Source organism: Halichoeres trimaculatus, unplaced genomic scaffold (genome assembly GCF_033239565.1).
Source record: "Halichoeres trimaculatus isolate MK-OKI-2021-1 unplaced genomic scaffold, fHalTri1.1 fHalTri1_scaffold_5, whole genome shotgun sequence".
Taxonomy (NCBI): Eukaryota; Metazoa; Chordata; class Actinopteri; order Labriformes; family Labridae; genus Halichoeres; species Halichoeres trimaculatus.
In genome coordinates, this window is record NW_027437183.1 from 31,348,546 (window position 1) to 31,365,003 (window position 16,458).

The 16,458-nt window shown below is 38.2% G+C and overlaps 1 protein-coding gene across 2 annotated transcripts; it reads right to left on the reverse strand.

The window, feature by feature from the left end:
- Positions 1 to 7,594: 7,594 nt before the first annotated feature.
- On the reverse strand, positions 7,595 to 14,082 carry hdr (hematopoietic death receptor). Of its 2 annotated transcripts, none has more exons than XM_074670577.1 (10): positions 13,930 to 14,082; positions 12,962 to 13,076; positions 12,660 to 12,788; positions 12,459 to 12,570; positions 12,168 to 12,259; positions 11,885 to 11,983; positions 9,335 to 9,369; positions 9,037 to 9,126; positions 8,321 to 8,357; positions 7,595 to 8,116 (listed from the first exon to the last, which is right to left on the reverse strand). In XM_074670577.1, the coding sequence occupies exons 1-10, from the start codon at positions 13,987 to 13,989 to the stop codon at positions 7,827 to 7,829; spliced, it is 1,059 nt and encodes a 352-aa protein (XP_074526678.1). In that variant the 5' UTR covers positions 13,990 to 14,082; the 3' UTR covers positions 7,595 to 7,826. The 2 variants fall into 2 exon arrangements, with proteins under 2 accessions (XP_074526678.1, XP_074526677.1); XM_074670576.1 differs by having other exon boundaries at positions 7,596 to 8,116; positions 8,875 to 9,126.
- Between the last annotated feature and the right edge of the window lie 2,376 nt (positions 14,083 to 16,458).

Here is a 16,458-nt window from a genome sequence, read left to right on the forward strand (position 1 = left end):
CAGCTAGTGAGCACTGGGGAAAAAATCTCCCAATGAACTTTCTGTTCATGCTGAAACACCGAGCTTTGAGAGCTCACAGTGACTATGCCCTTTAGTAAAAACTAAAAGACAAATCTGAAAATATTTGGCACACAGCACCCAAACACGACTCTCTACCTGAACAGCATTAATGAGTCCTTTGTGACTATCTCTTATTCCTCAGTTTGTTTTATATGTTGAACTATTTAAGTGTACAAATAAATGATGAGCCTCGAGGAGTTGCAGAGTATTGATATAATCATTACTGCCAGCTTTAAAGTCACATCAATTATCAGGTGACAACTGAAGACTTATTTGAGTTTGTGCTTAATATACAGATGAAACCATGATTTGCGGAGGAAATTAAAGAGACCACACGATCAGTATATATGTATACTGGTGTCGGAAACCTTCTCAAGACATGTTTGCTCAGACTTACTCTTGTTCCTAAAAATGTCACAGAGCGAAGTTCCCTGCATTTTTTTGTATTTATTTATTTAATTTTATTTTTTTAAATTACAATCTAAACGAATGGCTGCTTTTGTGCACTCATTAAAGCTGATTGCAGTATCAATATTGTCCTCAGTATACCTCATAATATGCAAATTTTTTGAATCCAAACATATGTTGAAAGTATAAAAAGGGCGTTCCTTACCATGACTTTACCACATCTTGACAAATCCAGTCTGAGCTGATCATCGGAACAAGGTAAGGGTTTGTTTTTGTGTGGTTGTTTTTTTACCCAAGCTTGAAATGAGCTTTTTTTGATCACCAGCCACTGTGGCTGCTAAGTTTCTGAAGTTACCTGCCAATCAGAATTTCAACAAGCCACTATCTTCCCGTGCCAAAGAGACATTTTATGAGAGCAACTAAATTCATTTGATCATTTTAGTAACTAAAGCTTTAAAACTCAGGTGCATACAAACATTATCCTTACATTTATCTGTTTTCTCATTTGGGAGAGGAACTTAAAAGAGATTTGAGACAGTGGCTCAAAAGGGGGTCACATCAACGTGCATAGCACCAGGGGCAGACTCGGCAGTGGTGTTCAGGGGCAGTTCAGTGTTTTCTGACTCCTTTGAGAAAAATCTTTATCGGTGGGATGTGCGCAAACACAGACCTCCCTCTGCTATTATTATTATATATTTCCTAATGTCATCATTGTGTTTATTTACAAACATCACCTTTTAACTAAAGCTGCTGTTTGCACATTTCTTACTTTCAGTCAACATAATAAATTCAGTTAATGTGTTATTTGATTTCTATTTTTAAAACTAGTGGGGATCTTTATTGTTGTTTCTGGATTGCTTATGTATTAATTCTATTTTTTAATAATTAATTAAACCTTTTTTTGTACTGACTGTCAATTGCTGCTGTTAACACAACAATTGCCCAGTTAGGATCATAAATTCTATTCTATTCTATTCTATTCTATTCTATTCTATTCTATTCTATTCTATTGTGCTAATCTGTTCTAATAAAATGCTATTTAATGTGTTAAAAAAAAAAAAAGTCATAGACCTGAACTGCAAGTGAATAAACCTTAAATTATTTCTGCTGTGATCTGACACTGCAGAAAATAAAATCAATGAGACTTCCAGACTTTATTATGGAGCGCTGGGAGAGAATCAGGCAGGTGTCATACAGGCAGCAAAGCAAGTCTAAATAAGCAACCATACTTTAGAAAATAAGTCCAAATACCCACAACCCAGAAATGTCAAGATTTGTAAGCCACTTTACAGAAAGACAAGCCCAGAGTCAAATAAATAAGCAGACATGGCAACGCTGCAGTTCATTTGAAAAGAGGGAGGACTGGGCTACTCTGTCCGACGATGATGACGACTGACGAGTGACTGACACTTCCTGTCCCACCCAGAGAGGGGCGCACCAGTGTACACCAAGATGTGTGATGTAATACTGGAAAGCTGCGTTTCCATAGAAACCACACACAAAAAAAGTAAAATGTCTTGTTTATCACTGGCGCACCAGTGTACACCAAGATGTGTGATGTAATACTGGAAAGCTGTGTTTCCATAGAAACCACACACAAAAAAAAGTAAAATGTCTTGTTTATCACTGGCAAAGCTAGCTTGTGAGTTTTTTTCTTAAACCCAGTGAAATTAATTTTCACCCACAGTTGTAAGGTGCTGGTTGAAGCCCTCAATAGTGCGCATGTGTCAAACCACTCAGGGTGTCTGTTACCAATGCTCCTGTTTGTTACTAACTTTTTAATTAATTATCTTCTTCTTTCTTACGGCATATTTTTATCATTCTTTTCTTACCCCCTGGGACTAATAAAAGATTTCTTATTCTGTTATATCCTCTACTTCAGCTTCTGCTCCATATTATGTATTCTTGATCTGTGCCACACTATGCATATTCATTTACAATAATAGATGTAAAACTTAGAAGAGGGACTACGTTGGTTTATGTATATTGGTGTCAGACAGTTTTCATGGCATGTTTAATTAAGTGCAATTTTAACTATTAGCTGTTTTAATACCCTCATCAAAGCTGGTTGCAGTATTAATATTGTGCTCTGGATACCTCATAATATGCAAATGTTTTAATCTAAATATCTACTGAAAGTATAAAAAGAGTGATATCTTACTATGATTTTACCACATCTAAACAAATCCAGACTGATCTGATCCTCAGGACAAGGTAAGGGTTTGGTTTTTACCTTCTACTCCAGCTTCATATTATATATTCTTGATCTGTGCCACACTGTGCTTATTCATTTACAATAATAGATGTAAACTGGAAGACATTCACCAACAACAGGGAATCAGATATTGTTAAGTTCCAGCTTCAGAGATGATTTCCCCAAAGGGACGTTTGAGAAGTCATGTGGTGAAGCTTCTCTCAGTCCTGTCTTTCTCTCACCTCTATTAGTTCAGATGACATTTCTCTTTCTGACTGTTCAAATGGATCACTCTACTGTCATGCTATGCTAATATTTAGCTCTTTCTGTTTCCTGCAGATGGCACTCACTTATCCACTCATTGTGTTCTTTGGCTTAAGCTGTGAACTGTGGATGGGAGCAGATGCTGGTTTCCATCCTGTAAGGGGAATTTTAATGAAGTCTTCAATTAGATTTAAAGGTCCCATACTATGCTCCTTTTCTGCAGTTTAACATGTATCATTGATGTCTTTATGAAATGGTAGTAGCATGTTTTGGTCCAAAAAGCCAATAAATCAAGCACAGCAGCATTGTTTCCAGGCTCTCATGGCCCCTCTGTTCAGAACGCTCTGATTTTGTGGGCGTGGCCTTCATATGTAAATGAGCCACCGCTGATACCGCCCGCTCTTCAGCATCACTGAGAGCGGCAGCACGAGCTCCGAGTGCACAATGTTTAGAAAACAGCGAAGCTTGTTTACTGTAACATTACAGGCTAAAACAACAGGCTAACCGCAGCTAAAGTTAGCATCCTGAAGCTAACACAGAGACAGGGGACACTGAGGAAAAGCTCATCTGCTCCACAGCACACAGCATTTAAAATACTCACATTTCCAGGGTCTGAGGTTTGTTGGAGGATGGTTGGTAATGCGCCTGGATTCAGGACCAGTCTATTCGCTAGCCCTCTGTTGTTCTGTCCAAAGTTGGAAAAGCAGTCGGCCGTGAAGTGACTAGCACACACATGCACAGTTTTACTGAGTGTAGCTGGAGCATTTCCTGATAAATGAACTCTAGTCACTTTGTCTTGTCTTCTTCTGAGATGGGAAGCTTGAGCTTGGAACTATTAGGCTGTTTACAGCCAAAACCGGCCACACTCGTTTTTTCTCTCCAGCAGTGGGGAAAGGAGTGGGCGAGGAGGGGGTTTCGGGGGTATCCGCGCCGGGGGACCAATCAGGTCAGACTTACTCCTGCTTGGTCAAAATAGGGAATTGCTAACGTCGGCAAATCCCCAAAATCAAAAATCAGCTCCTTTTAGGTCAGAATTTTACATTCACAAGCACCACTAAGTACAGGTTTTGTTATTAAATATCACATTTTGTGGGCTGGGAGGAAAGCCAAAGACCCACAAATTTCACTAAAAGACTTTATAAAGTGATTTTTGCATAATACAAGACCTTTGATCCATACATTTTAGGAAACTGAACATGTTCAATGAAGACGGTTGAAGCCAAACTCCCTCAGTGGACTTTGTCACGGCTCCTTTTTTCCATTTCTTTGTTTAATGTCCTCTCCAAAAATCCTGAAAGTAATCTTCTTTTTAGTTAAGCTGCCAACATCATGTCTTCAGCTTTAACTTTGAGAGTTAAACTGATAACACTGTTTTTTCTTGTGTTCACAGGCGGACTGTAAATCAGGTAGGAACTGGTCTCTCGGTCATAATTGAGTCATATTTAGTGTCTGCAGCCAAGCATCAGATGGTCTCCAGCTGTCAAAGTGCTCTGAAGGCCTGAGCTGGTCTCAGTTCTGGTTCCAGTCTGTCCTTGAAATAGTGCTGTATAGGTTGTCTGAGCAGCAGCTGGAGATGAAGCCGTGTTCAGGTTGAGTCCAGCTGCAGCTTCCAGCAGCTCTATCAGCTGTGATGTAGTTTAAGAGAGAAAATAAAGTGGAGGGAGGAGTTTGAGGTTATATCCTCTAAAAACACACACAGGGCTCATAGAGCACACTCTCACAGTCAGAGACCAGAGGGTTTGATAACTCTCCATCCTTTCTCAGTCAGCTGATGTGCACTTCATTATTCAGGCGTTTATATTAAAAGTATTCACAAATGTCACTGTCTGTCTTACTTATCATTTGTGTTGTTGAAGATTGCTGCATGGCCTGCCCTGACAAATGGTTTGGCTTTAAATCTCGCTGTTTCCAGTTTTTTTACGGCCCAAAGACTTGGAGTGAAGCGGAGGTACTCATAATACTGTGTTTACTGCATGTCTTTGTTACGGGAATCTTTCTGATGTTAAGATTTGATGTGACCCTTTAGTCGGTGATTATATTTCTGCTTCTAAATCTGCCCATCACGTTTTTGTTCACTTTAGGAGGCATGCAAAAGCGTAGGTGGTAACTTGGCTTCAGCCCATGACGATGAAATCCAGATGTACAGACAGTCAGTCAAAGAGTTTGTGGGCAGACCAGCTGGAACCTGGTTTGGAGGCTATCAAATGAATGTAAGTGAGTTATGTCAGATTATAAATATAAAGAAATATTAAATGAAAGTCACTGCAAAGTGTAGGCACTACAAATATCCACAAAAACACAGAGGCTTGGATTTGGTGTAATATTTTATATTTTCTTTTTAAATTCAGGAGGGTGTATGGAAATGGAGCACAGGTGACCGCTTTGGTTTCAAGAGTTGGGACAAAGGTGAACCAAGTGACACAACTGGAAAAGAAAACTGTGTGGAGATGATGGGCACTGGTACAAATGAACTTTTCATTGCTCTTTTGTGACTTTTGTAAAATCTTTTGCGCACACTGAATCTTAAATGAACTGTTGAAAAAATATCTGATCCTTCAGAAGTGCCAACCTTCATCAAATACTGTCATGATGAACTAACAAACACATTAAGCTGGTCACTCAGAGCGTGGTGTCTGATCACTTGCTGTCTTGTGTGTTTTCTTACAGCTCAGCAGTCCTTCAACGATGCTCCATGTAGTGCCAAGAAAGCTTTCATTTGTGTCCGAGACAAGATGGCAACCAACTAAAAACACATCTTCAGTGATCCTGATGATAAATCATTTCACTGTAGTTCTTAATAACTTCAGTGTTTGAAGATTTTTTGACATCACAAATTACTTGAAATGTTTCAATAAATCAATTCTCAGCATTCATCATGACTCTCTTTTTTCACTCCTCTCCAATACCAATGATCAAAAATGTTTACAGTGAAAATCAGCTCAGAGAGTTTGACAAGCAGAACAGATCATCATTAACAAACAAAAGGGGGAAAAGTAAAAGTAAGAAGTAAATAAAAAAACAAACAAACAGTACAGCACACCTCAGTAGGCTTCATCAGAGGGAAAATCAATCTTAGTGGAAAAATGCGTTAAAAACATATATTTCCGTCTGTAACAAAGTGTTGGATAAACAAAACCTAAAATGACTAAAACAACTGGCATCTTCACTAACAGTTTACAGACACAAATATGTGCTTAAATTGTGCGTAAAAACATTGGAAGCACAAATCTGGGGTCATCAGTATTTTCTCACTTGACTTTGTTCTCACATGAATGAAAACTGTGAATTGACTAAATGTATTTACTAACCATGAAATTGATGCCTTCTCACCATTATCGTACTTGAGATGTTAAATTTTTAATTGAAAAGTTTACAATTAAGAAAATGACTTTTACCTTTTAAAAAGTCACATTTCGATGTCTCTTAGATCATGGACCACTCCTTCCAACATAATAAACACAAACAGACTGAAGACATGAAATAACTGCTTCTCCCTTGGACTCTATACATATTCTGAGCAAATGACACACACACACATACAACTTTACTGTTTGCTCGTACTTATTTGTTTGCAAAAGTACCCAGAAACTGTTTCAATGTGTCGTTTGTGTTTTAAATACCTGCTGCAGCCTCCCTCACAGCACCCAGGAGAGCCAGCTGACTGTTGATCACCTTGTAAAGACTCCAGTGAGTGGCTGGGAGAGTGGGCTGTGAAGGCAGACTTGGAGGCCGATGGCGCCTCTTCTACCTCGGCATCATCCAGGTGGACAAATAGAAACATTTATTCCGATTAATTGTTACACACAGCATTTTCATTTGAATGAAAAACGTTTGTTTCTGATTGATTTGCATGTTAATTGAAAGCAGTCGATTGTAAATCTCAACGCTCGTTAAATAAATAATCGTTCACCTTAATGTGGGGTACTGGTTCCTGATACAGAGTATCACCCAAGATGCACATCATCCATTTCTTCAGCCCGAGCTGTTAGATCAGGTGGTCCTTGTCATTCACCAGTTTCCTTTTTCTCTGTACTGCTAGTCTTCTCTAATTTATTTATGTATTTAATTTTAATTATTATTAATTTTGCCTCATTTTTCTAACACACACCCACCTTTTTTTTTTTTTTTTAACATGGTGCCTTGAGCTGATGCACTTCAAAACAGTGTTGGTTTTCTTGCCCCAACCTCTGCAACAGACACCCTTTTTTTTTTTTTTTTTTTTTTGCCTAGGTGAAATCTTTTTCCTTTATTCAACTTTAACTTTATTATCTCCTGAAGGGAAATTTGTTTTGCAGGTGGCCAGGGGAAAGAACACACAATCATATCTAGACAACACACTGAAATTGACATGTGCACAGATAACCCAAAGAATAACTGGAGGCAGCACCATCATTACAAACAAAAGCACAACAATGTTCACCTCCCATAACTTGATAGATTTTGCCTCTGTTGTTCAGTATCATTTTTAAAAACCGTATATTTTTATGCTGATAACAGGTTAAATTTAGTGTTCAAAAATCGCTGACTCGTCTGAATGAATGGAACCAAACGCTGCTGCTGCGGACAAGATGCGTGGGCACCTTAATGATGAAGTAGACTGATAATCCCTCTGTACTGTAGATGTTTAATCAGAACTACACCACAGTAATAAATTAGTTAAGCCAGTCCATTATTAAACAGCACTGTCAGTGGCTTTATTTAGCCCTTCACATATTCCATTGATAAATCTATTACCCCATTGACATATTCATCCTGAAAACAGGTAAAACAGGCAAAGAAACAAAAAAAAAATCAGCAACAACCAACCTGAGCTCTTTTTATTGTAAGTATAACGCAGACAGTATAAGACAAAAAACACAAACTTTCACAAATAAACAGAGTTTTTTTTTCTGTAAACACATTAATACTCACAGAGGTAATAACCACTGTGGACGGCATTCTCCTTTATAGTCTCAGCTGTTCTCCTTTGATTTATTCCAAGTAAAGCTCTTAGCAGGTCGTTTAAACTGGCGTCTTTGCCCGCTTTCTCCATCCAAATAGTCAGCAACTCATGGATCTTGTCCTCATAGTTAAGGTGCTCTTTGCTTTTGATGACGTTGTCAGGTAACCCGAGCTGGCGGAAGAATCTCTTATGGTAGTCAACGTCTATTTCTTCAAAATACTCAAAGCATTTCCTCAGAGACTCTTGACCTGTGAACAAATATTATTTTACTAATTTCAATATTTACGTAAATGTGAAGTTTACAAGCTTTACAAGTATTTTCAGAAACTAATGTTGATTATTGACAGTAGCACAGGAGGATCACAGGAATTCTTGTGCATCAAAGGAACATAAGGAGTAGACTTAAGATTTGAGGCAAATATAATCCATATAGATATATATTCAAAAATTACCATTCACAGGGACAAGCTTGGGAAATTCTTTATCAACCTAAATGACAAAAGAGAGAAACAGTTTTAAAACTCCTATCTGTTTTAATTGTTCATAATTTATAACCACAGAGATCACGCGTCATGTCTTATTTCTTGGCATAGTAAAACCCATGCTGCGGATGTTGAAGTACTATTATAGAATTCATGTTCAGTTGTATTAGAGGTGGATATCAACTTGATCATGAAAATCTTTCAGAAAAAAAAACTCTTAGAAACAGCGATAGTTACCGCCAGCTCTCAGCTGCTAGGCTGTTGGATGCAGTGTTTGGAAAATGGCTGTTAGTTGCAATGAGGCTCATTTGCTCATTGTTTAAGCATATTTGCAAAGGTTTAGGCACAAAAGATGCAAAATCCTACAATGACTCAGGCCCTCAGTCTTGTTGGCCATTTACAGGATGTAGACAGTTGGAACATGGGTATTGATAAAAAAAGCAAACCTCATTCAGATCATATAAACTGAGAGCAGGTTAGGAAGCAAAATGGAAGCAGGGACAGAAAAAGGGCGGTGGTCTCACCGTCCTGTGTGACTGTAGAACCATGAGGCTGGCTCGGGGTGGAGATGAGGGCGATGCAGGGGAGGACAAGCAAGTTAGACTTTGCTGGGAGTTACTGTTTGAGCTGTTAAGGCTTTCACACAGCACTTTGCACTCATCCTTAGAGGAAGGTTTGGTTCTCACAAGTTGCTCAGACAGGATCAGAGTGGAGCAGCTGGACCTTTGGGTTCCTGTTTTCCCCCTCTCCTCAGTGAGGTGGCTGTCATGGCAACGCTGAGGAAGAAAGATAAGACAGGAAACCCGAAACCCTTAATAAATAAAAACACTTGTCACCTCACTTCACAAACAGAAATTAATTCTCAAAATTAAGATAATCTATTACTAAACTTTAAGGAAACTGTATTCTTTGTAACTAGTTGCTTTGAAAGCTCTGGTTTAACTATTAGATTTCAGTTATATCTGCTATATTGTAAGTATTTACCTGTTTTTTGAGGCCAACAGGTTGATTTGAAGAGCCTAAAGAAAGAATATGAACAAAGAGTTATATCACTCATAGGAAAAAAAAAAAGTCAATGTGAACAAAGTTTATCAAGGATGCAAAAAAATGAGGTGTCACCTGCAGACCTTTGTGTCCTCTCAAACAGCCAAATTACAAAGAGCCTCTTCAACTACCCTTTTGCGAAGTTCCTTCTTTACTCCACTTTTTAATTTATTATTATTTTTTACCTAATTAAACAGGAACATTTATTTTATTTTATTCATTTATTTATTTTCAAAAAATCAATTCAATTCAATTCAAGAATATAATCTTATAATGATTCAGCACAAAGTGTGAAATATGTAAAGCTTTGCTTTCTTAATTTTTCAATGTGATGATTGTGGCTACAGTAAATAAAAACACTTAATTAAAAATCAAATTAAATTAGAATATTACATAAGAACAAAAAAATAAAACTGAAATACTGTCCTTCTGAAAAGTATGTTCATTTATATTCATTCAATTTTCAAAAGGACCTTGTTGGGGATCACATCGATACTCTCTGGGTTCAGGTCTGGACAGTTTGCTGTCCAATTCAGCGCAGTAACACCATGATCATTTCACCAGCTTTTGGTAGTTTTGGCACTGTGGGCAGGAGCCAAGTCCTGCTGGAAAGTGAAATCAGCTTCTCCATAAAGCCTGTCAGCTAAAGGAAGTAGGAAGTGCTCTAATGTTTCCTGGTAAACGTCTGAATTGACTTCGGAATTCAGGGAACACAGTGGACAGACATGCCACGCCATCACTGACTGTAGAAACTTTACTCTGGACTTTAAGCAGATTCTGAACCTCCCCACTCTTACTCCAGACTCTGGGTCCTTGATTCATGTGAGCAATGCTCCAGTTCTTTTACTTCTTAGTCCAGGTAAGAGTCTTCTGACGTGGTCTTTGGTTCAGTAGTGATTTGGCTCGAGGAATGAGAAAAATGTGGTTAAATTATTTGATTGTCTGTGCGTGGTGGATCATAATGCTCTGACTCTAGACTTAGTCCACTCCTTGGGAAGGTCTTGAAAAGAGTTTTTCTTGACAGTCCTCTCCATCTTTTGGTTTACCCTACTGTTTGTTTCTATACCACACTTTTAGAGGTCAAAAAAGCTGAAGCAACACTTGTAGTTTAGGAAACAACTTCATTTGACCAACGCGTTTCGGCTTGTGGCCTTCATCAGGGTCAACAGAAATGAATTAAAAACAGCACTTAAAAAAAGTGCTGTTTTTTTAAGTGCTGTTTTTAATGCATTTCTGATGACGTCTTCCCCACATGTCACTTCCCACTCTCACTCTGTTTCCTGCTCTATCCACTTTCCTGTCCTCTCTGAATAACTGCATTAAAGAGCCTGGAAATATAACTTTGAACACCAAAAAGGCTGGTAAAAGAGATCCTGTTATTTTAACCAGGGCCCTCATGGATATATTTATTGGGGGGGGGGGGGGGGGGGGGGGGGTATATAATATTATCTCATCCAAGACCCTGGCAAGACTGTCAGCTGGCCTGTGTTGAAATTTGTGCCAATTCCCTCCAGACTTCAGTCTTCTTGAAATTAGTGAACTGCTTTATAGTTTTGGTGTCAGCAAAGCTTGGGCCAGGGATTTGAATGCAGAGATATCTGCAGAATTTTGGGAAGGAGCAAAGTCACAGGTTCATTGTTGTTCTATTAATTCACACTGTAGGTTGATTCACTAAAACGTGATGCATAGACTGCATTTCTCAACTGCTCTCAATTGCAACTTTTGGACTTCCATTTTCAAATGCTTCTCAGAAGCATATTCCAGAGACATTCAAACCAAACACAACCTGCCCATCTTTGGGTGCTCTGCAGAGACTTGCAAACTATCCCATGATTTACAGATTGCACTGCTTCTAGAAATAGAGGTTGCTTAAAAAAAAAATAATTCTCCTCACATAGAAATCTACCTCAACACCCTAATTCTTGTACCAGCTTACAGACATGCCATATGTTATACCAATGGAAAAACTGTGTTTACACAAACCCAACACAGAGAACAAATTTCAGAGAGTATGACCTGTCTTGGCACATTGTGATATTAATTTGCTTTCATAAGATGGTTTTGGTGATCCCAAAGTTATATCTCTTCTACCATCTGCACGTCATTTACCTCATTCCTGAGTGGTTAATCTTGTGATAACAACTTTTACCGTTATAGATAGAACTTTATTTGTTATTGCAACAAGTACAACGAAATTGCATTGACGCACATAACTATGAACTGGCAGCCATGTTGAATTTCTTTTTTTTTCTTTCTTTTTTTTTGTGTGTGTGTTTGTGTGTGTCCTGTATTTTACTGTTTGTGTTTATTTATGTATTTAGTCTGAAATGTGTTCTTGGGTATTCTGTTACCAACATGCTGATTTGTAAAATGAAAAATCTGGAAAAAAAAAAATACAAAAAAGTCAACTAGTTCATATTTTTTATACATTTTTTTAAGTGGCTGTGTTTTATCTTGGTATCCTGGTGTTCTTGTTCTGTTCTCACTTACCTCTTGTTCTCCGTTTCCATACCCACACAACAATCAATACAACTAAACCCAGACAGGCAGCTGCAATCAGTATCCCAGTCACTGCCATGGATTTCTTATCTGATTGAGAAAAAAGAAGCAACTTTTACTTTGACTAAAATATAAAGGCCCAGCTGGCAGTTATTCCGTTTCAGGTGATGGATTTTCACATGTATTTATATTTAAATAACAAGGATGCATAATTTGACCACAACAACGAAAAAAACAGGTATAACAGATAAAAAAAAAAACCTAACAGGCGTACCTGCGGTGAAGCCAGGATTGAGCTGGGTTTTCTTGCACTCTGTGTTGGCTGTTGAACTGCAGTTCCTTATCATTTCCTCATCTTTTTCACACCTGGGTTGGAGGAAAGAAAAAGATTAATTCAAAGTTTGAGGAACTGAAAGGAGCAATGCTGTTTCTTTAGAAAAAAAATCCCACTTCACCGTGGGTCCATATTACCACAACACAGTAAGGAAAATAAAAAATAAACCCAAAACTCAAAGCACGTCTCTTCTCATCAGTCCTCATGTGATCTGGAGTCACAAAGACTCACCTTGAGCACGTCTTGCACAACTCACAGGCTTGGTCAGGAGCACAAAACCTTCCAGATTTGCACTGACATTCAGTGTTTTGTGTGTGGGTGCACAGCCGAACAACTTCCTGGTCTAAGAGAGAGAACAGAGCACGAAGATGACGATGTTTAATCAAAGTGTATGCTTAGAGACATTAATGTAAGGAAGTTAAGCTGAGTAACCTGAGCGACACTGGGTGCATCTGAAACACTGTGGCAGGTGGTTTGAGTGCTCAGTGTATGTTCCATCGTCACACTCCTCACATCTTGTTCTCTGTCCTCCTGTGGTGCATGGGGATGTCAAATAGTGACCTAACAACAAACAAACACAGTTATGCTGCTTATTGATCTGTCTAAACATCTAAAAGGGAATAAGAAATCACCATATTCAGACTGGGTCTGCTTCCCCACTCTGGTCAGAAAGCAGCTTGTGATGGTGCTAAAAGCAGAGCAGAATATTTGAAATGTGTCTTTGTGTGGCTCACCAGCTGGACAGTTCGGACAGCAGATGTCACCACTCAGATACTCCTCTCCTCCACAGTGGTGGTCCAGTCGAAAAGCTCTCACAGGTTTGGGAGGCCAGATCAAAACCATCCAAACCTTTGATGATAGGGGAAGAAGAATTTAACTTGAGGAAAACTAGCTGCATTGTTTCAAAACTAATGTTTTGAGCCAGAAAGCATACAGTTCATTATCGCTGGGGATGGAATGGTTGGCGAATTTGGATGTCTCTTCTCACTTGGTCAGCTCTGTTGACACTGCTAAGCTGTGTTCACTGACGCACTGTGATGAAAAGGACTTTTGGTCTATGCAAAAATAAAAAACTTAATCAAAGCACTTATTCTAAGAAATAGCATTTAGAAATAACCTTTTTTGGTGATGATAATCTCATTTAAAATTGTGGATTATGAAAAGAAAAATATATAAAAGTGACACTATTCCAAGATCACTTTAAAACTCCAAACAGGGCCTTTAATACTTATGACAGTCTTCAAGGTTTAGAATTAAATTTAAAATAAAATAAAATAAAGTATTTTCATATCTTAATCACAAGGTACTGAAAACTGCATCATTACATCACTCTTACTGTAGCACCAACTACTTTTGCTCAACAAACACCTCTATCAACATCTTCTGTCTTCTTTTGAGGATTAAAGAAGCTTGTTGATAATAAATCCAGTATTGATTAAAACATACACTAACTAAAACCTATCAGACAGAAACTTAACTTAAATAAAAGTAAGTACAGATGTGTGGGGCTCATAGGTCTTCGGACATGGTTAAGCTGAGAAATCTGTACCTGAATTTCACTAGCATGGAAAAAAATCGACTTTCATTTTTTTTTTTTTTTTTCTGTGAGAAAAAGAAAAAAACAGCGACAGGTATCACGCTGGTCTTTTGATGACCTCTCAATCTGTGACAGAGCAGGGTTAAACTTTTGGAGGACACTTACCACAAAAAGTGGGAACTTTGTCATGCTTTTGTAGAAAAGTCCAAATCCACGGGCACACATTTCATCATCATTCCCACACCTGTTTGTCAACAAATTACTTTCTTCCCCGACGCTCTACGTCCTCCTGTTCTTACGTCTTACAGCACGTGCGACGGCGTCGAGTGAATGTCAGTGACGCGTTGGGTGGGCGGGGCCACACCTTCTCCACCACAGACTGGACTCATACTAGTGATGGAAGAACAAGCTTTTTGCTGTTCAAAAATAGCGATGAGAAAACGTCAAACCTCCCTCTTCTGTTTGTCAGTTTAACTTAAAGAAACTATCAGTGGCCTGCAGCGCGCAGATATAAAACAGGAAAGAGAGACAGTAACTGAACATCCTGAGCTGGGACGTGGAAAACTTGATGTAGATGATTTGATTGACAGTTCTTAGTTTCACTTTGTAGGTTGTGATGCTACAAACACACTGGCAGACCAAGAAAAACTCCACCAGTCTCATCATCTAAATAACTTTTACAACAAATCACAATCAAATCATTGATAAGGGGGGTTTTCATTATTCTCCTCAGTGGGCTTTCATTTATAGTTATCAAATTACATTATGACAGTCCACTGTTCTTTGCATGTTGTTTTTTCTTTTATTTTCTCAGAATCAGTCTTTTGACTCGTGACATTTTCAGGAATTACATTTTGCAGTTCTCAACTGCATGCTGCAGGAACGTGATAAGAGCAGGGTGGAGGCTGAAACCCACAAGACTGTTTTACTGAGATAAGACAAAGAACATGAACAGGGTTTCTTTTTGCTCATAGGTTGCTTAAGAGTAAAGCTAAATTGAAATAATACTTAAAAATTGTTTTGCCCTCTCTAAGAAGGTCTCAAGTCTGTGAATAAAACTGAAATTGTGCTGTGAATGATTTTTTTTACTAGCTCACTTTTTAAACTCCATAGAGAGAAAAAATCAAGCACATGTTTAACAGTAAGAGCTTTGTGCTGCAGGTTTACTTTATTGGGATCTTAGCAGACACAGCCTAGTGAAAAGGGCACCAAAATATTCTATACAAGCACAAGTTAGCACAGTTGCTCTGATGAAGTCAGTAAAAATAAAAGAAGTGGTCTGAAAATAAAGTAAATTTCAAAACCTGAAATTGCTGATTTCGTCTTTTTAAATCAGGGGGTGTGGAGTGAAAAGGTACATTTAGTTTGAAAATCCTGAATATTTGAGTTTCCTCTTTGACTCTATTTTACACTTTGGAGTCGCCTCTTACATCAAGTCACAGCCTGCTGTAAGCTCAAAGTGTTCAACATGAAGTGTCCGGATTGCAGGACGGCTTGCTCTGATCAGAATCAGGTTTAGGGTCACAGTCGAGGTGACTGTGGTCAGGAAGAGGTGTCAGCTTCATCAAATCTCTGTTTCTCAAAGCAGTTATTGACCTGAAGGACCAACCTGTGAGAGGATTTGTTGTGATATCAGCATGAACAGTGTTTTCTTCTCCTCCTCTACATTAGTTCACCTGATTACTGGACCAGGGATGTCAGCCAGCTGCAGGCACACTGTTGATGGCTGTTGATGGGCTACTCAGTCACAGTTACTGGAATGAATGTAAACTGTTACTTGTTAAAAAAAGACACACAATGAAATACCGTATGTGACATCAAACTAAACCAAAGAATTATGATCTTCTCTCACCATGAGCAATAAAACACTTGGAGACAGTGCCAAAAAGAAAAACTGTCATTTCAGTGACACAAACCTCAAGAACAGGGCAAAACTAAGCCCAGCAGATAAAACATTCCAATGAAAAACTATGAAATGGTTTAACCCATAAAGAAACCATAGGGCTAAGGAAATAAAAAAAAGAGATAAAACTAGAGGTTAATTTTAGGAGAGCACAGAGTCATATGAGCGATATTTGTAGAGAAAAACATAAAGAGTTTTTGCAAAAAAGTGAGCTTCAGATGCAATGAGAGGGTTGAGCTCAAACACTTTAACACTGAAGAAAAAAAAATGTTGTGGGGAATCTGACGCAGACAGTACTGAATGGGTCAACTTTAATAATGGAAACAGAGAGGCTTTTGTGTAATTAATGGAAATAAAAACAATTGAACATGTAACCATGAAAATGATATTAGAGTCAAACAGAAGGCGATGATAATAATTGGGAAAACAAAAACATAAACAAAACAAACAAACAAAAAAACCCAGGACAAAGTGTGTCAAAAATAAATAAATAAATAAATAAAAAACCCTTTAGGAGCATAGGAAGGTAAACAACAGAAAAAAAGACAAAAATCTGACACAGAAAGGACTTTTCTCTGACAGGACCATCAGACACAGGTGAGACATCCAGACACAACTGGAACTGATCAGCATGGAGGGAAAACCCATAAGGACAGAAAGTAAAGCCAGACCAGACCCACAAGAGGCAAAAACTACAAAATAAAAACACAAGGAAACACAAAAGACTGATTAAGAAAGATAAGATTTAAAAAGAAATACACATGAGACAAACTTTATTTCATCTAGTTTAT

Excerpts from the sequence above, each read along its gene's own strand:
- hdr (XM_074670576.1), bottom strand. The coding sequence starts at position 13,989 with ATGTGTGCCCGTGGATTTGGACTTTTCTACAAAAGCATGACAAAGTTC. Across the intron at positions 13,077-13,929 it reads CAAAGTTCCCACTTTTTGTG|GTTTGGATGGTTTTGATCTG; the intron begins GTAAGTGTCCTC and ends CTATCATCAAAG. Across the intron at positions 12,260-12,458 it reads TTGTGCAAGACGTGCTCAAG|GTGTGAAAAAGATGAGGAAA; the intron begins GTGAGTCTTTGT and ends CCTCCAACCCAG.